This window comes from Macaca thibetana, chromosome 16, assembly GCF_024542745.1.
Source record: "Macaca thibetana thibetana isolate TM-01 chromosome 16, ASM2454274v1, whole genome shotgun sequence".
Lineage (NCBI taxonomy): Eukaryota > Metazoa > Chordata > Mammalia > Primates > Cercopithecidae > Macaca > Macaca thibetana.
Genome location: NC_065593.1, coordinates 30,414,431 through 30,436,993, shown reverse-complemented (window position 1 = coordinate 30,436,993; position 22,563 = coordinate 30,414,431). Strand labels below are relative to the sequence as shown.

The 22,563-nt window shown below is 51.0% G+C and overlaps 3 protein-coding genes across 4 annotated transcripts in view; 1 reads left to right on the top strand and 2 right to left on the bottom strand.

Moving 5' to 3' along the window:
• Window positions 1-16,540, top strand: part of MMP28 (matrix metallopeptidase 28) — a 42,193-nt gene extending 25,653 nt beyond the window's left edge. For both annotated transcript variants that reach the window (XM_050764914.1, XM_050764913.1), the window contains exons 2-8: window positions 3,469-3,548; window positions 3,716-3,903; window positions 9,425-9,649; window positions 12,117-12,362; window positions 14,051-14,200; window positions 14,514-14,681; window positions 15,513-16,540. In XM_050764914.1, coding sequence (XP_050620871.1) covers window positions 3,469-3,548; window positions 3,716-3,903; window positions 9,425-9,649; window positions 12,117-12,362; window positions 14,051-14,200; window positions 14,514-14,681; window positions 15,513-15,907 — 1,452 coding nt within the window. In that variant the 3' untranslated portion in view covers window positions 15,908-16,540. The remainder of the gene's footprint in view (window positions 1-3,468; window positions 3,549-3,715; window positions 3,904-9,424; window positions 9,650-12,116; window positions 12,363-14,050; window positions 14,201-14,513; window positions 14,682-15,512) is intronic.
• The window catches only part of TAF15 (TATA-box binding protein associated factor 15), a 345,012-nt gene that overhangs the window by 64,163 nt on the left and 258,286 nt on the right, over window positions 1-22,563 (bottom strand). The window lies entirely within an intron of this gene.
• C16H17orf50 (chromosome 16 C17orf50 homolog) lies at window positions 17,333-21,477 on the bottom strand. The gene is made up of 3 exons (XM_050764920.1): window positions 21,404-21,477; window positions 18,083-18,404; window positions 17,333-17,982 (listed from the first exon to the last, which is right to left on the bottom strand). Exons 1-3 carry the CDS (start codon window positions 21,414-21,416, stop codon window positions 17,790-17,792), a joined length of 528 nt encoding a protein of 175 aa, XP_050620877.1. The 5' UTR covers window positions 21,417-21,477; the 3' UTR covers window positions 17,333-17,789.

Here is a 22,563-nt window from a genome sequence, read left to right as displayed (position 1 = left end):
AAACCTGGCGGCTATACCATGATGCCACACGATTTTGAGCAGGAAATAACTTCCCAAATTAAGCCACTAGAACACTTTTTATCCATTATGCATCCAAAAATAGTGTACATTTGCAAAGGGAAAAAAGGAAACAATAGTTCTGAAATACTAATGAATTAATGCAGAAAAACAATGAAATGGACTGGGAAAGTTATCTAGAAAGAGGAGTCTATGAAAAGTTACTTTATTGAAAAGAGGATGTGGAGGTTGCTGAAAATGAATGTGAGTTAAATCCACAAGGGGAGGTTGGATACTTGCAAAGATTTAAGGGTTTGCTGGTCTTAGTATCTAGCTTCATTGCCAACTTGTGCATTTTCCTTAAGACAGCAGCTATGACTGGAATTATTTTAAATTAAGAAACACAGCATAGTGGCTGGACGTGGTGGCTCACGCCTGTAATCCCAGCACTTTGGGAGGATGAGGCGGGCGGATTGCGAGGTCAGGAGATCAAGACCATCCTGGCAAACATGGTGAAACCCTGTCTCTACTAAAAATACAAAAACAAAATTAGCCGGGCGTGGTGGTGGGTGCCTGTAATCCCAACTACTCGGGAGGCTGAGGCGGGAAAACGGCGTGAACCCAGGAGGCGGAGCTTGCAGTGAGCCGAGATCGCAGCCACTGTACTCCAGCCTGGGCGACACAGTGAGACTCCGTCTCAAAAAAAAAAAAAAAAAAAAAAAAAGAGAGAGAGAAAGACGGCATGGTAGGCATGGTGGCATGCAGCACCTGTAGTCCCAGCTATTCAAGAGGCTATAGGAGGATCACTTGAGTCCAGGACTTTGAGGCTGTGGTGTGCGATGATCATGCCGGGGAACAGCCACTGCACTCCAGCCAGGGTGATGTAGTGAGACCCCCATCTCTAAAACACAAAACATAAAAAAGAAAAGAAAAAAGAAATACAGCAAAGAAAAGTGGGGGTAAGAGAAGAAGACAGAAAATTGTTTCTGTATAGGTAGCACAACAAGGAGGGGTAAAAATTGAGACTATGTAGGTACAAGAATTCTCCGTGTGGAATTATGCAGCTGAGGTAACATTCTTTTTTCATCTAAGGTGACATTTATGTAACTTTATCAGTGAGAAGGGCAAGCGGAGAGCCAAGTGCATCGTCTGCCCAAAGGGTAGAACTGGTGACAGGTGAGAATAATAGTCACACTTTTCTCTCCACTGGCTTCAAATCACTTGATTACTGAGACAACAGCTTCCAGGTATGTTAGGGCAGGCAGAGTCAAAGGCACCTAGACGCTGAGATGTTCTCAATTATACCAATTTCCCCAGAGGAGCTCGTCCTGGTCCATGGCTTTATGTCACCCACATGCTGAAATATTCAGGCTGCTGCTTTGAGCTCTAGGATCACACAGCCAGTGCCACTTTGAAATCTCCAGGGTAATCTTATCCCCAGGCACCCCGATCTGTACCTCCTGCAGACTTCCTCATACATTAAATGGCATCACCTTCCAAGCCAAAAACTTAGGAGCATCCTGGATTTCTCTCTTTCATTCCCCACCAATTAATCCATCAGCAGGACTAAAACAAACCTACACTTCTTGTCCTGGCTGACAGCCCTGCCTCTCTCTCTGACTTCATCTCACACTCTGTTTCTTCACACTTACTGTGCTCCAGCCTTCCTTCTGTTCCTTAAACATGACACCGTCATTCTTAGCCTAGGGCTTTTGAATTTGCCTTTTCCTCTGTCTGGAACACCCTTTCCCACCTCATTGCATGGCAAGCTTCTCATTCTTTAGGACTCAGATTATGTATCAGCTCCTTAGAGACTCGACCCCTTCCTGACCTTCCGATGTGAAGTTTCTCTAAATTATTCTCAGTCACATCACTTGGTTTCTTTTCTTCATAGTACCAATTTATGTCCTTTATTTATTTTTTTTTTTTTTTTTTTTTTTTTTTTTTAGACAGAGTCTCGCTCTGTTGCCCAGGCTGGAGTGCAGTGGTGTGATCTTGATTCACCACAACCTCTGCCTCCCAGGTTCAAGTGATTCTCATGCCTCAGCATCCAGAGTAGCTGGGACAACAGGTGCCCGCCACCATGCCCAGCTAATTTTTGTATTTTTAGTAGAGATGGGGTTTCGCCATGTTGGCCAGACTGGTCTTGAACTCCTGACTTCAGGTGATGTGCCCACCTCGGCCTCCCAAAGTGCTGGGATTACAGGCGTGAGCCACTGTGCCTGGCTTAGGGATGTCTTATTTTTTATTGTACCTAGCAGGGTACCTAGTACACTGCATTAATGAACAAATGAATGACTAAAAGAAGCTTTCTAATTCAAAAAATACATCTTTTAGAGAGTCAAGTTTTTATATCAATTATAAGGTTAGTGGTAAGTGCATTTCTTGTTCTAGGACCTTTAATAGAGCTACATTTGGGCCGGGTGCGGTGGCGCATGCCTGGAATCTCAGCACTTTGGGAGGCTGAGGTGGGTGGACCATCTGAGGTCAGGAGTTCAAGACCAGCCTGGCCAACATGGTGAAACCCCATCTACCAAATACAAAAAATTAGCCAAGCGTGGTGGCGCATGCCTGTAATCCCAGCTAATTGGGAGGCTGAGGCAGAAGAATCGCTTAAACCCAGGAGGTGGAGGTTGCAGTGAGCCGAGATGGCACCACTGCACTCCATCCTGGGCAACAAGAGCAAAACTCCATCTCAGACAAAACAAAAACAAAATAAATATATCTACATTGGTGGGGAAGATAACTGTTTTTTTTTAAAAGCCAGAATTAGACAATTCACAACCCAGCCATGGCAGAGCTAGCACCTGATTAGCTCCTAATCAATACCAGAAGATATTCTAGAGAATGTAGTTGTTTCAGGATGCATATGAATAGTGTATATGCACATAACACATATTATGATAGCTACTCTGTATGGAGTCCCTTCTATGTGACAGGCACTGTGCTAAGTGCTTTATAAGCACTCTTGTGATTAGTCCTCACACACAAAAAAACCCTGTAAGGTAAGTACTAGTATTGCGCCCACTTTACAGTTGAGAAACCTGTGGTTTAGAGAAGTATCTTACTAGTTGGAATTCAAACCTAGGTGGGCCTGATTCCAGAGCCTGTTACTCTACTGTCTAGCATGTCCTGCTAGATTCCTACCGATGCCATAAGATATGGGTAGGTACCACTGGCCCAGTAGGTACTGCAGGGCAGGTACTAGTGGCCCAGTTTTAGGCATAAGGAAGCAAAGGTTCAGAAATATTGAGTGACTTGCCTGAGATCATCAGCTAGTTAGTGGTGGCCTGGAATTGAGTCCAAGTCCTTTTGACTTTAATCCCAGGACTGATTCTGCTATAGCTTATAGACCCTCTTGGGCAAAAGACAAGAGGTGAGACTGGGCAGGATGTATATGCCATGGGCCCTTGGGGACCAAGGAAAGGAAAAGTATGCTATGGAAACAGCAGATATTCCTCTCTCCTGCAGGCATTCCTAGAGAAGTATGGATACCTCAATGAACAGGTCCCCAAAGCTCCCACCTCCACTCGATTCAGCGATGCCATCAGGTAGGGTGGAGGGATGTGAGGACTTGGGGTAGGGGTGCTAGGATGCCAAGCTCTGGCCATTTCCTCCCTCCTTCTGGAAGCCTGGCTGGCCACACCCCAGGGAGGCAGACCTCCCTGCCCTCACCCTTACCACTCACCCTCCCCTTGTGGTCCTTTCCTCCTGACAGAGCGTTTCAGTGGGTGTCCCAGCTACCTGTCAGCGGTGTGCTGGACCGCGCCACCCTGCGCCAGATGACTCGTCCCCGCTGCGGGGTTGCAGATACCAACAGTTATGCGGTCTGGGCTGAGAGGATCAGTGACCTGTTTGCTAGACACCGGACCAAAATGAGGCGTAAGAAACGCTTTGCAAAGCAAGGTGAGCACTGTTAAAATCTGGCTAGGCTAAGATTTCCCAAAGTCTTGAAGCCAATGGCTAGGAAAACAGCTGAGCCTGGGACTGGACTTTATCGGTAAACCTCTCTTCCCTAGGGCACGGGAGGAGTGGGTGAATAGGACCTCTTGGCTTGAGGACCATGATTGTGAATACAGACATTTAAGTCGGAATGACACCTACATTGATGAATTTTCATTGTACAAGTATTTTTCCAGATCAAGCCCCACAAAACCCACGTAATTCCTTGATCAATTTTCAATGCAGGGCAGTTAAATTGTTGCTAACATTTTTCATTTATATTTACTGAAGTTATTTTCATCAGAATTCATTCTTTTTCTTTTTCTTTTTTTTTTTTTTTTGAGACAGAGTCTCGCTCTGTTGCCCAGGCTGGAGTGCAGTGGCCAGATCTCAGCTCACTGCAAGCTCTGCCTCCTGGGATTACGCCATTCTCCTGCCTCAGCCTCCTGAGTAGCTGGGACCACAGGCGCCCGCCACCACGCCTGGCTAGTTTTTTGTATTTTTTAGTAGAGACGGGATTTCACCGTGTTAGCCAGGATGGTCTCGATCTCCTGAACTCGTGATCCGCCCGTCTCGGCCTCCCACAGTGCTGGGATTAGAATTCATTCTTTTTCAAACAGTTACTAAACAAAGTTGTGATTCATAAGATTTACTTTGTCCATAGCATATTTTTAACCACTTTGTTGAGCTATAGTTCACATCCCATACAATTTACCCATTTAAAGTGTACAATTCAGTGGTTAGGATATTTGTGGAATTGTGCAACCATTACCACAATCTAATTCCAGAACATTTCATCACCCGGAAAAGAACCTCCATGCCCATTAGCAGTCATTCCCCCTTCTCCCCTTCCCCTAGCCTCTGGCAACCGTTAATCCACTTCTGTCTCAGTGGATTTGCCTCTTTTGAACATTTCATCATAGCACAGTTTGCACATTACAGTTTCTGCTGTCATGATTTTCCTTTTGTAGCTTTATTTTGTTTCTTCCTTTTCTCCTCCTCCTTCTTTTAGCCAAATTTAATATTCCAGGGGTTAAATGGTACAGATCTAAGATTTATGAAGATTTGATTCTTTTGTCAGTTTTTCACAAATAGCGAGTTTTACTATGCATAATTTTTTTTGAGACAGTCTTGTTCTATCGCCCAGGCTGGAGTCAGTGGCGCAATCTCAGCTCACTGCAACCTCCGCCTCCTGGGTTCAAGCGATTCTCCTGCCTCAGCCTCACAAGTATCTGGGACTACAGGCGCATGCCACCATGCCTGGCTCATTTCTGGATTTTTAGTAGAGACAGGGTTTTGCCATGTTGGCCAGGCTGGTCTCAAACCCACCTCGGCCTCCCAAAAGGCTGGGATTACAGGCGTTAGCCACCGCGCCTGGCCTACCATGCATAATATTAACAACCTGATTGTTTTTACTAAGTCTAATTTTCTCTGCTCAATTTTTGCAGCTTTCAAGATTTCTAACAAGATGGGGGTTTTTAACCAGATTTTCATCTATCATCAATTTTACTGTGAATACTTTGGGCCATTGCCACTTTTAATGTGTCTAATTGACTACTTTTACTGATAGTATTCATTAGGAACAGGACAGAAGGCACATAGTTTGTTCTCATTTCTTAACTAACCTGTAAGGAAATTGTGGGCAGTTCCCCTTCACTGTTGGAGGGCAGCTGTTTCCAGGTGTTTGCCAACTCAGTTCTGCTTCACCTATATGCCCAGCCACTCTAGGTCCTCAGTACTGACTGCTTGCCTTCCTGGTAAAGCAAGGAGTCAGCAATGGGGTCTGGCTCCAGAGTCAAGATGCCCTTGGTGTCAACATGTTCTGTGTCCCACCATGTTTCTGGGCAACAGAGAGGAAGAGTGAAGTAGAAGAGCAGAGAGCTGTGAGTTCAAGAGGCACTGGTAGAACAGAGAGCAGCATCCCTGGAGCCAGAGGCCCTGGGTTCAAGTCTCAGCTGTGTGGCCTGGGCCAGGTCACTTTGCTCACTGAGGCTCCATTCCTTCATCCGAGACATAGGCCCTTCCAGGTTGCAAAGGAGAGATGGTCCCTGATTACCAGGTGGAAGGGGCTTGTTGTGAGAATGCAGTGGAAAGTGGGGCAGCCCCAGAAACAGTCCAACAGCTATACTTTGACCTGAGCTCTGGGGCTGCTTCCTTCTGGCTGTATCTCACCTTCTCATGCCCCAAAGGAAGGTATTAGATCTAATAGAGTTCGTCACTATACAATTTCGAGCATGTCTCTCTCTCTCTCTCTCTCTCTCTCTCTCTTTTTTTTTTTTTTTTTTTTGAGATGGAGCCTCGCTCTTTCGCCCAGGCTGAAGTGCAGTGGCGCAGTCTCGGGTGACTGCAACCTCCACCTACGGGGTTCAAGCAATTCTTCTGCCTCAGCCTCCTGAATAGCTAGGATTACAGGCACACGCCACCATGACAGACTAATTTTGTGTGTGTGTGTGTATTTTTAGTAAGGACGGGGTTTCACCATGTTGGCCAGGCTGGTCTCAAGCTCCTGACCTTAGGTGATTGCCCACCTCGGCCTCCCAAAGTGCTGGGATTACAGGCGCAAGCCACCGTACCCAGTCAGAGCATCTCTTTTTGATAGAGGATAGTATTACTCAGTTGCCAAATAAAATATAAGATGCCCAGTTACATTTGAATTTCAGATGAACAACAAATAGTTTTTTTAAGTTAAAAAAGAAATTTATCTGGCAGCTGGACACAGTGGCGCACATCTTTGATCCCAGTGCTTTGGGAGGCCGAGGTGGGTGGATCACCTGAGGTCAGGAGTTTGAGACCAGCCTGGCCAACATGGTAAAACCCTGTCTCTACTAAAAATACAAAAAGTAATTAGCCTGGTGTGGTGGCACATACCTGTAATCCTAGATACTTGAGGCTGAGGCAGGATAATTCCTTGAATCTGAGAGGTAGATGTTGCAGTGAGCCAAAATTGTGCCACTGCACTCTAGCCTGGGTGACAGAGTGAGACTCTGTCTCAAAACAAAGAAAAAAGAAACTCATCTGACAACCTCATTGCAGGTACCTGCTCTTCCTACCTACCTGCAGGCCTTCTGTTTCTTCACTGAGCTGGCAGAGGCTGGGGGCACCAGGGTGTATCTGGGTAGAAAAGGAAAGAAGAGGGGAATGTATATTTATTGAGTATGCACTACATGCCCAGCAGTTCCACGTTGCTATATCGTTTAAGCCTCACATCTTACTATGAGGAAAGTCTTATCAACCCCATTTTGCACATAAGGAAACTGAGGCTTGGAGAGATTCCATAATTTGTTATGTAAGTTTGCAAGTAGAGATACTGGGATTCTAACCCATGTTCTTTCTACAGTGTCAATTCCCTGCTGGGAGTCAGAACTCCAGGGTTCTGTCCAGGGAAAGCTTTTAGCTCTCCTCCCCCTTCCCATACTGTTTCCTTCCCTCTTTCTTTTTGAACTGTGGAGCAAGGGTGTCAGGGGGTACAATGCCAGGTGCTACTAGGGCCTGGGGGTCACCACGAAAACCAGCCCTCCCTGGCCAGGAGTTTGGGACAGGGCCTGAAGCAGTTAGCTTTCTCCATGGGAGCAAATCTGGAGGGAGACAGGGGCAAGGGCTCAGGCTGCTGGCCCCCGGCCAGGTCCTTTCTTCCTGGCAGGCACACTAGTGACACCCCCTACCCTGCTCCTCTCTCAGGAAAACAGTCATTTTCTTTCAAGTTCCATTCCTATTCATCCTCTCTATCCTTCCCCCAAACACACACATGCACACACTCAGAGTTTCCTACAGGATTTTATTCTGAGACCTGTCACCTTCACTGGCGGCCTAGAATGAGAAAACTGCCCACCACCCCCTCTTCTGCCTGGGAAGTGAGGGGCCCCGCTAGCTGCAAAGAGGCGGAAGGAGCCATCTCACACTATGCTAGTGGATTAAAGGTTTGTGAGGGGAAAGAAAGAGCCTGGGAGTCTGTCCCCACAGCAGGGTGTGAAAGAGCCCAGCGCCAGACAGTCTGGTGCCCAGTGAAGACTCACAGTGTGCCCAGCAGAAGTGTGACTGGCACATCACAAACCCTCAGCTGCACCTCTGGACCCCAGGCCTTCCCTCTGCCTTCCTTGTCTCCCTCGCTTCCTTAGAGCCATTCCCTCTCCCCTCGTTAAGGGTTGGTCACTGGCTGGGAGGCAGAGGTTGGGTGGTTGCCAGGCCAAACAGGCCCAGGGAGGCGGCATTGCCTTGAATGGAGCTTGACTCAGGGGTGGGAGAAGGGATGTGCCCCTCCCCCACTTGCATGGGTGAGGAGAAGGGAATCCAGCTCCTCTGCTCTCCAAGACCCTCCCTTACATCTGGAGAATCTCAGCTCGTGCTTTGACCAGAAGGAATGATGTTTGGGCAGATTTATAAGCCTGGAGTCCTGGCAAATGTGCCTGCCTGTCTATGTGGGATAATGGAAGAGCCCTGGATTAGGTGTCAGGGCCTGCCTCAGCTACTCACTCATTCTGGGACCCTGGGCAGGCCCCTTGTCCTGGGGTCTCAGGTCTCAGTTATCACACCCTTGGCCCAAGAGTCCTGCCTCCAAGCCATGAGTCTTCCACTTGAGGTTACAATCCCAGCCCCTGGGATTTGCAGGGCTCAGAAATAGCCCACAAGAAACTGGCCCTTCCAGCCATGCTGCTGCCGGGTTCATGCTGAGCTGCAGATGGGCCCAGACTCAGTTGACGGGGGCTGGGGCAAGGGGCCAGAGTCTCAGCCCTCAGGGAGGAGTTGTAATTTGGAGCAAAGGGAGAAAAACCCTTAACTAAGCAGAGATGGAAAACTTTCTCTCAGTCAGTGACAAAACACACCCTTTGTTCTTATTTGTTTTCACCTCAGAGCTCTCCAGAGTCCCTGAGGAAGTGAAGAGGAGAGGGGCAGGAAAGAACCTCAAATGAATGTCTTGTGGTTGTTGGCTGGCCATAGACCCCAGGCCCTGGAAAGGGCAGAGTGAAGTATCTAGAGGTGGCAGGAGGGTGTGAGGCCTGAAGAGAGATGGTGGGGAGCTGGGGGAGTCACAGCTGTGGCCTCTGTGGCCCCACTCTCCTCCGCTCTGACACTGAAGGCGGGGGCTGGGATTTGCTGGTAGCAACAGACACAGAACTGTTTTCAGACTCAGTCCAGGCTGTGGGGAAGAACAAGATCCTAGACCAAGGGTTCAGACAGACTCCTTCAGACTGGGGGCTTCTCCTGGGCAAAGGCTGCATCCCCTCCAACACACTGGGACCTCCACAGTCCAAGCCACTGTATTGGGGACTGTCCAGGGTAAGGGGAGTCCTCTCAGTCTGAGGGCTGCCCTCGGCCAGGTAGTATTGCCCTAGTCAAAGCCTGAGCTGCCCAGGGCAAAAACTATGTCTTCCCCATCAGACCAGGGGCTGCTGGGAGAGGGCCTACACCTCGCCATCATACTGGGTCTGTGGGGACCAGACTCAGGCTCTGCAGCAGGTGTGACTGACGTGGGCTTTCTGGGTGGCAGGTAACAAATGGTACAAGCAGCACCTCTCCTACCGCCTGGTGAACTGGCCTGAGCGCCTGCCGGAGCCGGCAGTTCGGGGCGCCGTGCGTGCCGCCTTCCAGTTGTGGAGCAACGTCTCAGCGCTGGAGTTCTGGGAGGCCCCAGCCACAGGCCCCGCTGACATCCGGCTCACCTTCTTCCAAGGGGACCACAACGATGGGCTGGGGAACGCCTTTGATGGCCCAGGTGCTGACACAAAGCCTCCCTCCCACACAGCAGGAGGAGAACCCAACTTGGAGAGGCAGTTTGGGGGTGGCAATGAAGTATTCACCCTCCCTGTGGCCTTGGCAGAGCCACATCTCCCTGCAAAAAACCCTCAGTCTCCTCATCCTAGAATGGGAACAGTGGTCCCTGCTCTACTATGTGTCACATGTCTGAATGGACAGTCAGATAAAGCTCTGCAAGAAAAATGCTTTGCAAATTCTAAAGAGTATTATGCATTCTGGGAGAATCTCCCAAGGTCCCATCATCCATCCTCTGCCTCTAGACAGTCCTGTGCTTCTCTTGTTCTCCAGAGTGGATGTTCACTCCAGAGCCCTAAAAACACATCCACTGCCCACCACTGCTCCCCCACCCCCAACTACCACAGCTGCTGCCACAGGGCAAGAGGCACCCTACTCCTGACAACCCTGACAGGGAAGTGCTTTATATACCTACACCACAGATAGTTCTGTTTGTCCCCAACCTGAAGGTTCTGGCTGCAATTTAAACCACTCTCTTCCCCTTCTGCCCAACGCTGGCCTTCAGAACCTGAATATAGGCTATTTGCATATTTCCTCTCCTAATGAAGAAAGGAAACCTGATCAGACCCCTTTAGGCTGGGGACTTAAGCCCTTGTATGGCCTGGGAACTTGAGCCCCCATCTCCCTCGCACCCTCCTGCTTTCAGTCAAGCCCACCTACAGCAAAGCCCACATCCAGGCCCTGCTGCTGGGACCTGGATTAGGACCAAGAGAAATCTAGGCTTTGCAAGAATCCACATGTAGTACACACATGCACTTATTTGTAACTGACTTCATCCACGTGATCTACCTGAGATGGTTCTATCCATACCTAGTTAAGACAGCACTGCACTGGGAGTGAGGACTTTGGGATCCCCAAGCAACTCTCTGATTTGGAACAGATACTTTGTCTTTTTGAATAGTGGTCTTCTCCTCTCCCAAAGCTGCCCATCTGTCTCCCAGTGAGAGCGGAATAGAGTGAACAGTGCTTGAAACAGCTGGAGGCGTATTCAAAATAAGCATGTATTCCTCCTACACACGGCTGACCTTCCATGCCCCCAGGAGGCTCTCCTTTTAGTCCAGCCCCCCTATTTTTGTCAGTCCCAGTTGGCCTGGGGTCCAAGAAGGCAAAGCTGGAGGAACCCTCAACAAGCTTCTATGCAAACTATCCTAGCGCAGTTTTCTGACTCCTGTGTCAGGGTCACCTGCCCCTGTGGAAGGTGAATCGTTAGGGGTGGTACCCTGGCACCTGCACATGTAATAAGCTCCATCTGGGGCACACTAAAAGCTTGAAAATCACTGATCCGGCCCAACTCCCTCTGCTCATTCCTATTATAAGTAGAGAGAGGCCCCCCAGAGGTGCCCTGGCAGAGGAGGGCAAGAATATATATATATATATAATTAATTATAATTATAAATATTATATTTAATTATAATTATATATAAATAATAAAAATATATACTTTTTATTAAAGAAAATATACATAATATAGAAGTGAATTATCTCAAGTTTAGCCTGATGAACTTTCATACACTGAACACTCCCAGCACCCAAATCAAGAAACAGAGGTCCCATCACGCCTCCTTTTAGGGGTAACTATACTCTACCTACTTCTAGATATTTTTGAAAGTAATTCTTACGTAGCCCTTATTATGTGCTAGGCACTGTTCCAAGGATCACTTTTTTGTTGTTGTTGTTTCATGTTTTTTTGTTTTGTTTTTGTTTTTGTTTTTGTTTCGAGACAGGGTCTCACTCTGTCACCCAGGCTGGAGTGCAGTGGCACAATCACAGCTCACTGCAGCCTTGACCTCCTGGGACTCAAGAGAGCCTCCCCACCTCAGCCTCCCAAGGAGCTGGGACTACAGGTGCACACCACCACGCCTAGCTAATGCTCTTGGTTTTTAGCAGAGAGGAGGTCTTGCTTTGTTCCCCAGGCTGGTCTTGAACTCCTGGACTCAAGTGTTACTCCCACATCAGCCTCCCAAAGCGCTGGGATTACAGGCGTGAGCTACCGCACCCTGCTGCATGATTTGTAATACACATGTACACACACACACGCACATACACACTTATTATTCAGAACAACTCTGTGAGGAAGAAGCTCACCATCATCATTCCCATTTGCAGATCAGGAAGTTAAGACAGAGAGAGGTTAAACTAAATGCTGAAGGTCACACAGCTAGTAGATTGTAAAAGTAGGTATGGCACCCAAATTGGTGGGCCCATGCCGTATCTGCACCACAGTGCCTCTTAGGCCTCCACAGCCTAGTCATCTGTTCACCTCTGCACACATCAGGTTCTGTCAGACTTTAGGAGGGAAACTATACAGCAGAAAACAGCCACACACACCCCAGTGGCATTTGTGCTGGGCCGCGAGTACTTGGGGGCATCGTGGGCCCGTGGCACCCCCTGACGTTCTGCCCCGCCTGCAGGGGGCGCCCTGGCACACGCCTTCCTGCCCCGCCGCGGCGAAGCGCACTTCGACCAAGACGAGCGGTGGTCCCTGAGCCGCCGCCGTGGGCGCAACCTGTTCGTGGTGCTGGCGCACGAGATCGGTCACACGCTCGGCCTCACCCACTCGCCCGCACCGCGCGCGCTCATGGCGCCCTACTACAAGAGGCTGGGCCGCGACGCGCTGCTCAGCTGGGACGACGTGCTGGCCGTGCAGAGCCTGTATGGTAAGGCCTCCGGACATGCCCCGCTCTTGGTCCCACCCTTGCCCCCCGGGCCTTCTGTCCTTGAACACCAGCTCCTCAAATATGATTTCCCATCCTAAGCGCATAGATCTGGCCTCCCTGTCGCCGACTCGTCCCAATTCTAAAGCCCCATGCCCCCCCTCAAATCTGAAAAACCTCGGACTCTTGCTCCCCCGAGTCCATGGCCCTCATCTCTCCATCAGTCCCAACCAATTCCTGTGCACAGTCCCCCCAGCCCCAGCCCCTTGCGTTCCACTTACTGGATTTCTGAGCAACCTCCAGCCTCCGGAGCTCCTGCTCACATCATGTCCCGGCCCCCTCACCCATACCCAATCCTCGGGCCCACCTCTTCCCCCATCCCAGACCCCAAAGCCTTCATTCCTGCCCCAGCCACTAGCTCTCTCCGAGCCTTTCTCTCACCATGACGATGATGCCCCCTACCCCCAAAACCTGCCCACCTCTGCCTGGTGATGGGCTCAGACCAGGTCTTCTTCCCCAGGGTGGGCCAGTGCTCCTGCCCTGGGACCTATCTCAGCGCAGGGCTGTCTCTCTCAGAGTGCCATGGGCAAAGCCAGGAGGCCTGGGTTCAAGTCACCTTCCATCCCTGATTAGCAGATGCTCTTGGGCATTTTCCCTCTGTGAGCCCTCAGTTTCACCTTCTGTGAAAAGGGATAACAATTGAGGCCCTGCTTACCTCACAGGGCTGTTGTGCTACTGGGTATGCACATGCTTTGTAGCGTGAGAAACTTATGCCCCGTAATACGAACAGCTACTATTTCATGAGTACCTACTGTGGGCAAGGCACTTGACATGCAACACACTCATGAAGTATGCTTCTTTTTGTCCACAGATCAAAATAATGGGGCTCAGAGAGGTTAGGTAACTTGCTCAGGGTCATGCAGCTAGGAAATTGCAGACTGGGATTCAGGTGATGGCACCAAATAAGAAGCTGGTTGGACTCTGCTTCACTCCTCTCATAAGTGAAGGATAGTGATGTAATTATTATAATTGCTGTAGTTATCACAGCCTGGGTCTCTGGACTCTGCCCTCATGACACTTGTGTTGCCCAGGAATCAGGGAAGAGGACTCCCTGCCCCTTTTAGTTCCAAACCCTTGCTTGATACCCCACTCCAATTTTATCTCAGGAGGTTCCTCTGTCCCAGGATGTTGGGTAGGAGAAGATTCCTGAGTTTAGTTTGATGGTTAGCACCGACAACCAGAAACAACTCTTTTTTTTTTCCTTTTTGAGATGGAGTCTCGCTGTGTTACCCAGGCTAGAGTGCAGTGGCATGATCTTGGCTCACTGCAACCTCCACCTCCCGGATTCAAGCGATTCTCCTGCCTCGGCCTCCCAAGGACTACAGGTGTGGGCCACCATGCCCGGTTAATTTTTGTATTTTTAGTAGAGACAGGGTTTCACCATTGGCCAGGCTGGTCTCAAACTCCTAACCTCAAGTGAACTGCCTGCCTCGGCCTCCCAAAGTACTGGGATTACAGGTATGAAACACCACTCCTGGCCCAGGAACAACTGTTAACCCCCCACTCCCACTCTCCTTCCTTGCCCCTCATATTAAATAATCATGAAAGTAACCAAGGGAAGGTCTTGAGTGCACAGCATACCCTCCACTCTATGTGTGTTCTCTCTCTCTCTCATTTCCTTACTCACAAAGGGAAGCCCCTAGGGGGCTCAGTGGCCGTCCAGCTCCCAGGAAAGCTGTTCACTGACTTTGAGGCCTGGGACTCCCACAGCCCCCAAGGAAGGCGCCCTGAAACCCAGGGCCCTAAATACTGCCACTCTTCCTTCGATGCCATCACTGTAGGTAAGAAGGTCCCACTGGGGCTTTGCTTCTTTATTCTCTCCTTCCACATCTCTTAGGGTCTCCAGAGCTGGAGTACAAGGTGGGGGGATGGATTGTAAAAGCCAGAAATCCCAAGCCACAAGCATGCTGCAAGTAGCAACCCCACACCAAGCAAAACACTGCTTCTTCCTGCCCACTTTCCCCTCTGTGCCAACTGTACACACCGTACCCTACCCTTGTCCATTTGGGAAACTGGCTTCCAGGACAGCATCTTCCCTGGAAAGCCAGCAGGAAGCTGATGGTCACACCTCAACTCTCTCTTGTCTCTGGGCAGACAGGCAACAGCGACTATATATTTTTAAAGGGAGCCACTTCTGGGAGGTGGCACCTGATGGCAATGTCTCAGAGCCCCGTCCACTACAGGAAAGGTGGGTCGGGCTGCCCCCCAACATTGAGGCTGCTGCAGTGTCATTGGAGGATGGAGATTTCTACTTCTTCAAAGGTACTGGCTCTGGGGCAGCTGGGAAAACTGAGCCCTAGAGAGGGGAGGTGTCCTGCCCAAGGTCAAAAGGACAAAAGAGGGGAAGACTCTCACACGAGTCCATCGTGGAGTCTCTATTCCAGTTTGAACCTGTGACCCCAGGGGAGACTCTATCAGAAGATACCTTTCAGGGATGGATTAGGGAGCAGCAAGTATCAAGGTCCCAGGGACAGTTTCAGAGAGGAGTCTAGAGGGAAGCAGAGGACGGCTCTAGAATTCTGCAATTCCACAGAAAGAGCTGGATCTTCCTTGGAATCCTAGCCGTGTGGGGTTGGACATGTCGCTTAACTTTTGGAGTGTGCATTTCTCGAATGGGGAAAACAATACCTCAGATTTTTTGAGGAAGGAGTATGAAAAGAGAATATTGCTTGAAGAGTGTACAATATCTTACTAGATACATGGTAATACTTAGGTAAATAGCATTCATTCATTTTTCATTCATTCAACCAATATTGAGTGCCTTGTATGCACTAGACACGGTTGGATATGTTAGGGATACAGAAGTGAACGAAACAAAAATCCTTGCCCTCATAGAATTATTAGTAGTGATGGCAGTGGAGAAAGCGCTGGGCTTTCCTTTCGACGCTATCCACCCTCTGCTGACACCTGCTGGAAGTCTAGACAATAACAGTGGTTGCTACTACCGCCCTGCTATTTATAACTAATTAGTAGTGCAATCCATTCGATTGGTATGAATACCAACCATCGTGGGCTCCAGCTTAAAGGACAGCAGAGGTATGGGGGATAGAGGTAGGGTAGAGAGCTCACCCTGGCTCTCCCAATTTCCCACAGGGGGTCGATGCTGGAGGTTCCGGGGCCCCAAGCCAGTGTGGGGTCTCCCACAGCTGTGCCGTGCAGGGGGCCTGCCCCACCACCCCGACGCCGCCCTCTTCTTTCCTCCTCTACGCCGCCTCATCCTCTTCAAGGGTGCCCGCTACTACGTGCTGGCCCAAGGGGGACTGCAAGTGGAGCCCTACTACCCCCGAAGTCTGCAGGACTGGGGCGGCATCCCTGAGGAGGTCAGCGGCGCCCTGCCGAGGCCTGACGGCTCCATCATCTTCTTCCGAGATGACCGCTACTGGCGCCTCGACCAGGCCAAACTGCGGGCGACCACCTCAGGCCGCTGGGGCACCGAGCTGCCCTGGATGGGCTGCTGGCACGCCAACTCAGGGAGTACCCTGTTCTGAAGGCACCTCCTCATCTCAGAAACTGGTGGTGCTCTCAGGGCAAAATCGTGTTCCCCACCCCTGGGGCAGAACCCGTCTTAGAAGCCTCTGAGTCCCTCTGCAGAAGACCAGGCAGCAAAGCCCCCATCTGGAAGTCTGTCTGCCTTTGTTCCTTGAAGAATGCAGCATTGCCTTTGTCTGTTCCCACCACATGGAGGTGGGGGTGGGATCAATCTTAGGAAAAGCAAAAAAGGGTCCCAGATCCCTTGGCCCTTTCCTTCAAGGACTTCTATCCTCCCCAGGCCTTTGTTTCTTCTGCTAAAGGTACAGTTCCTTTCAAGAGGTGACAGCACTGGGATCCAAACAGCAGGATGAAAAACTCAGCAGAGAGATTAGAGACCATTTTGCAAGACTGCCCTTCTCCTCAGGACCTCCTGGCTCAGTTCTTAGAAAACGGTGTCATATTTAGTCAGAGGCCGCACCCCCAGGAAGCATGGATGGGGATGAGGGCATAGGTGTCTCCAACCTCAGAGGCCCTTTGTGGGGTCAGGACGCAGAGTGGGAGGGAGACTGATGCAGGCCTGCCAGTCCCTGGCTTTTTGTCCGGGGCTAGAATAAAGAGGGGCCTTCAGCTGGTGGGCCAAGAGGCAGGAAGCAGCCTTCTTTGGAGCAGTTCTTCCATCCTTTGCTTTGAGAGCAGGTGGGCATGGGTGCAGGGGAGGCCAAGGCCATGCTCTTCTATCCAAGCCAGGACCAGCCAGCTGTGTGTGTATGTGTGTGTGTGGAGCTGTGATGGAGAGAGGGTGCCTGCCTCTCCTCAAAAAGCAAAATGTCCTTGCCCCCTAGGCCAGATGGAGAATGTTTTGCAGCAGGGAGAGGTCAAGGGGCCTTCCTGGGGGTCTGCAACGCTGCGGGCGCTGGGGATGCAGCCTCCACAACAGGCAGCCCTGCAGGCTGGGGGTGGCCTTGTGCTCTCACAATGGCCACATTCTCCAGGCCACACACGTGGCATTCCCAAAGCTCCTGCTGTCTGGCCAAGAATAGCTGGGATTCCTGGAGAAGGAACCAGCTCCCCAGCCTCCCTGTCTTCAGCCTCCACCCATGCCAGCATTTATTTTAACATCTGGTTTTCCAGGCTTCCCCCACCCTTCCACACCTGCTAGTGCCTCATATGCACAGCATTGACCTCAGCAAGCCAGGGCGTCTAGGGGAGGGGAGAATGGTCTGGCAAGGGTTCAGCCCTCAGCTCCCCAGGGCCATTGTTGGCCCTGCCCGTTCATTTTCTTCTCTGCGGCGAGCAGAAGGGCATTTACCGTTGGATACAAATGTTTGTACTGTTCTGGGGTAGAGAGGGAAGCGGCTCCCTGCCCACACTTTTACCTCTGGCTTGAACCCCAGGAGGATCATCCCCACCCGGAGCCACCGTGCCCCACCTCAAAGCACTGACACTTTGATCAGAGGTTTTACTGAATGGTTTCAGGGAAAGAGGCAGGTTTGTCAAGAGGGATGAGGGAACCCGGAGGTTATTTTCTCTAGGCGATGCCTCTGCCCACCGGGCCAGAGCAGATCTGAAATACCCAAGAGGTGAAAGTGAGGCTGTGTGAGCCGACAGAGTCAGGTGTGCGGTGGCGCTGGTGCTGCGTGGGGCGGGGAGCCCTCGGTGGGCGCTGTTGACAGTGGGCTCTAGGTTATGCTGGGCTTTGCACTGGGGGCGCTAGGTGACAGGTGGGAATCAAGCACCAACAGTGGGCCTTCTTGCCGGATGGGGGCGCTCTGGACTGCAGTTGAGAAGGGGCCGTTCTGGGAATGTGTCAGAGAGGAGTCCGCGTTCGAAGAGAGAAGGTCGGTATGCAGTCTGGGACTAGGAAAGGATGGAGGGCACAAAGGCTGGGAGTGGGGGCGCTCAGGAGCTCCCAGCGGCCCCCGCCTTACCCAGATCCGGGTGATCCAGAACGCAGTGCGCCACATAGGCCGGGTGGCTGTGCAGACTCCTGCATTTCTTGCAGAAAAGGATTTCGCAGCCCACACAGCCCCCGCGGCGCGGCGGTCGTCGCCGGATCTCCAACACGCACGGCTCCTCCGGGAAGCTCCGCTTCCTGCCGGCGGGGACCCGGCGCTCAGTGCCTAGGGCCGCCCCTCCTCCCTGGGGCCCGGGCACCGCGTCCCTCGTGCCCCGGCCGAGGAGCGCACATTCACCTGTCGGTGGGAGCCGTCAGGCCGCCCAGCAGCGCCAAGGGGCCGAGCCAGCCCCAGAAGCCGCTGTCCGCGCGCCGCAGCAGCGCCACCTGCTGGGTGCTGGACTCCTGGCGCAGCGGGCAGTAGGACACTGAGCGCCGCTCGCGGCCCTCGCCTTCCTCCGCCTCCCGCGGCGGCTCCTCGCCCTCCGCTGCGCTCTCCTCCGGCGGCCTCTGGTTGTCCTCGTCCTCGTCCTCGTCCTCCGACCCCTCCTTCCCTTCCTCTTCCGCCTCCTTGGCCCGGGGCTCTTCCGGTTCCTTCTTCCACAAGGGAGTCTTCACACCTGCGAGCCAGAAGGTCAGGGCAGTCCTGCTGTCCCCGAGAAGGGGTCCAGAATAATTTTTCATTTTATTTAATTTTTCATTTTATTTTTTTGAGACAGGGTCTCTCTCTGTCGCTCAGGCTGGAGTGCAGTGGCGTGATCTCTGCTCACTGCAACCTCCGCCTCACTGGCTCAAGCGATTATCCTGCCTCAGCCTCCCAAGTAGCTGGGACTACAGGCACGCCCCACTGCGCCTGGCTAATTTTTGTATTTTTAGTAGAAACGGCATTTCACCATGTTGGCCGGACTGATCTCAAACTCCTGACCTCAGGTGATTTGCCCTCCTCAGCCTCCCAAAGTGCTGAGATTACAGGTGTGAGCCACCGTGCCCGGCCCTGGATACTTTTTCAAAAAAAATTTTGTAAGTCCAGGCATGGTGGCTCACGCCTGTAATCTCAGCACTTTGGGAGATCGAGGCAGGCGGATGGCTTGAGCTCAAGAGTTCGAGACCAGTGTGGGCAACAAGGTGAGACTCTATTTCGCTACAAAAAACAAAACAAAACAAACAAACAAAAAACGGCATGGTGGTGTACACCTGTGGTCCCAGCTACTTGGGAGGCTGAGGTGAGAGGAAGCTGAGTTAGGGAAGTCGAGGCTATAGTGAGCCATGATCGCACCACTGCACTCCAGCCTAGGTAAGAGTGAGACCCCTTCTCTACAATTAAAAAAAAAAAAAATTTTTTTTTGAGACAGGGTCTCACTATGTTGCCCAGTCTGGTCTCGAACTCCTGGCTTCAAGCAGCTCTCCTGCCTAGGTCGCCTAAAGTGTGGGATCACAGCCACAAGCCACCTCCCCTGGCTTACTGATCCTTTTTTTTTTTTTTTTTTTTTTGAGACGGAGTCTCGCTCTATCGCCCAGGCTGGAGTGTGGTGGTGCCATCTGGGTTCACTACAAGCTCCACCTCCCGGGTTCATGCCATTCTCCTGCCTCAGCCTCCTGAGTAGCTGGGACTACAGGAGCCCACCACCATGCCTGGCTAACTTTTTGTATTTTTAGAAGAGACGGGGTCTCATCGTGTTAGCCAGGATGGTCTCGATCTCCTGACCTCAAGATCTGCCCGCCTCGGCCTCCTAAAGTGTTGGGATTACAGGCGTGAGCCACCGCGCCCGGTCGCTGATCCCATTTTAACAGGTGGTTATTTGTAGAATATTTTATTTTCTGAATGAGATTTCCTTCCTCCAAGTGGGTCTTGCCTTAAGGAAGCCCAGCATCTCCGCTGGTGGGGTGGGCAGGCGGGTGGGCTTACAGCACCACTGTATGATTAGAAAAGGCGCCTTATAGTCAGGGAGATGGAAAAAGGACCCTCTCTGGGCAGACCAATTGGGAAAAGGCTGTCCTTAGGGTGAGCAGATTAGGAAAAGGTGCCTCAGACTTCAGCCACCACTGTCCCCTCTTGCTGGTGCCTTTGTTCAGGGCACAGATACCACAAGCAGTAGCCCCAGCAGGACGTTCTTGGACTGACATGGAAGCTAAGCTGGCCTCCCCTAGAAGGTGTCCCCCACCCATTCAGCAAACATTCACCAGGCTTCTTGCATCCTGTGTCTGTCACAGGATGTAAAGGAAAGAGGGGAGGAGGGCAGGGAAGACACAACTCGTGGAGTTTGCTATGGAAAAGTCAAGAAACTTTTCTAGGCCGGGCACAGTGGCTCATGCCTGTAATTCCAGCACTTTGGGAGGCTGAGGCAGGTGGATCACCTGAGGTCAGGAGTTCGAGACCAGCCTGACCAACATGGAGAAACCCTGTCTCTACTAAAAATACAAAATTAGCCAGGCATGGCAGTGCATGCCTGTAATCCCAGCTACTCAGGAGGCTGAGACAGGAGAATCACTTGAACCTGGGGCGGGCGTGGAGGTTGTGGTGAGCCGAGATCACGCCATTGCATTCCAGCCTGAGCAACAAGAGCGAAACTCCGTCTCAAAAAAGAAAAAAAAAGAAGAAAAGAAAAAGAAACGTTTCTATCAATCCCAGTCCATCCTATTTAAAGAGCAAAGGAAATGCTCATAATTGGTGTTTTAGCCTTCTGGTTGTAAAAGGCCAGGCCTAGTACACAGCTAGAAAAGGGTTCCAGAGATGTTTCAGGAGGAAGGGGAGGAGGAAAAGGGGTTGAAAAGAAAGGGTTGGACATTGAGTGCTGCGCTTGGAATTTGGACTTTGCCTCTCAGCAGTGAGGAGCCACTGAACATTATTGTAGAAGGACATGTTCCAAGCTGTCTTTTAGGATGTTCCTCTGACAAGACAGAGGGAGACCCCACCTAGGAGTCATTACAGTGGTCCAGGCCAGAAAAGACAAAGGCTTGAACAAGAGCATGTGGAGATGATGAAGCAGATGTGAAGACTATTCTGGAGCCAGATGTAGTGGCTCACACCTGTAATCCCAGCACTTTGGGAGGCCAAGGCAGGAGCATCACTTGAGCCTGGGAGGTTGAGACTGTGGTGAGCTATGATGATAATGCCACTGTACTCCAGCCTGGGTGACACAGCAGGACTTTTTCTAAAACAAACAAACAAACAAAAACAGGCCAGGCACGGTGGTTCACACCTGTAATCCCAGGATTTTGGGAGGCCAAGGTGGGTGGATCACTCGAGGTCAGGAGTTCGCTACTAGCCTGGCCAACTACTAAAAATACAAAATACAAAAATTAGCTGGGTGCTGTGGCATGTTCCTGTGGTCTCAGCTACTCGGGAGCCCGAGGCACGAGAATCCCTTGAACCCGGAAGGCAGAGGCTGCGGTGAGCCGAGATCTTGCCACTGCACTCCAGTCTGGGTGACAGAGCAAGACTCTGTCTCCAAAAAAAAAAAAAAAAAAAGAGTATTCAGGAAGGGGAAAGGAGAGGGCTTGCAGCTACATGGATGGGTAACTGAGAAGAGGTTGGACTTCATGGTGATGGTCTTGACTGTCCAAGCTAGGGTCAAGAGGACCTGTCCACCAGCCCCACCCTGCCTCCAGCCCCACTCACCATGCTTATCCATTCTTCCCAAGGCTGTGCCCTGCTTTCCCTGATCAGGGACTGGGATGTGAGAGGATGCCCAGAACCCACAGAACTTTGTCTCATGTCTAGGGCCTCTATTGGATCACAAGGGGTGGGGCTAGAACCTCACCTGCCCATAAGGCTCTGCCCAGGAATAATTTCCTTTTCCAGAGCCTCCCAAAGCACTAACAACTCAGGTGTCTCCTACCTTCCCTCTTAGGAAGGCATTAAAGGGGAAGAGAGGACGGCTTTGGCCCCCAGTAAACTGGATTCAAATCCCAGCTCTACCACATAAATACAAAAGTTATCTGATGTTCAGCATGGTATCTCTCTGACTTTCACTCTCTTCATCTGTAAGTCAGAGTAGTAGTACAGTACCAGGCTCTACCTGGCCTACAGGAAGCACTGAAAGCATTGCGTTTGTTTGTATCATTATATTCTCTCCTCCTCCTCCTGTCTTATCCTTATCCTTCTTCACCCCATACTCCCCACTTCTCCTATTTCCATTTCATTGCCTTAGTGCCAAGGAATACAAGGGAATAGGTGCCAAGTCCAGTAGGAAGTAGGACTTGGGCACGAGGAGGGTATAGCTCCTGGATATTGTGTATTTGTAGGGGACAGAGGCTGGGGAGGGAGTAAAATCATGGAGCTTCAGGAAAATCCTTTCCTTTCCTGGACTCCAAGTGGAGTATATTGGCACAGAGAAGAATGTGCGGATGGACAATGGACAGATTCAGCTCTGAAAAGCCCTCCGTCTGTTGAGAAGTTGCTGACCTCAAAGAGATCCCAGTCTGATAGTGATCTGCAATCCTCCATCCAAGTCTGAGAGTGGAGGGCGATGGAGTCCCTTCCTTTGGGCATCTTTTTTTTTTTTTTTTTTTTTGAGAGGGAGTCTCGCTCTGTCACCCGACTGGAATGCAGTGACGCAATCTCGGCTCACTGCAAGTTCCGCCTCCTGGGTTCACGCCATTCTCCTGCCTCAGTCTCCCGAGTAGCTGGGACTACAGGCGCCAGCCACCACGTCCGGCTAATTTTTTTGTCTTTTTTAGTAGAGAGGGGGTTTCAGTGTGTTAGCCAGGATGGTCTTGATCTCCTGACCTCGTGATCCGCCCGCCTCGGCCTCCCAAAGTGCTGGGATTACAGGCGTA

Excerpts from the sequence above, each read along its gene's own strand:
- C16H17orf50 (XM_050764920.1), bottom strand. Across the intron at positions 17,983-18,082 it reads CTGACGGCTCCCACCGACAG|GAAGCGGAGCTTCCCGGAGG; the intron begins GTGAATGTGCGC and ends CCCCGCCGGCAG.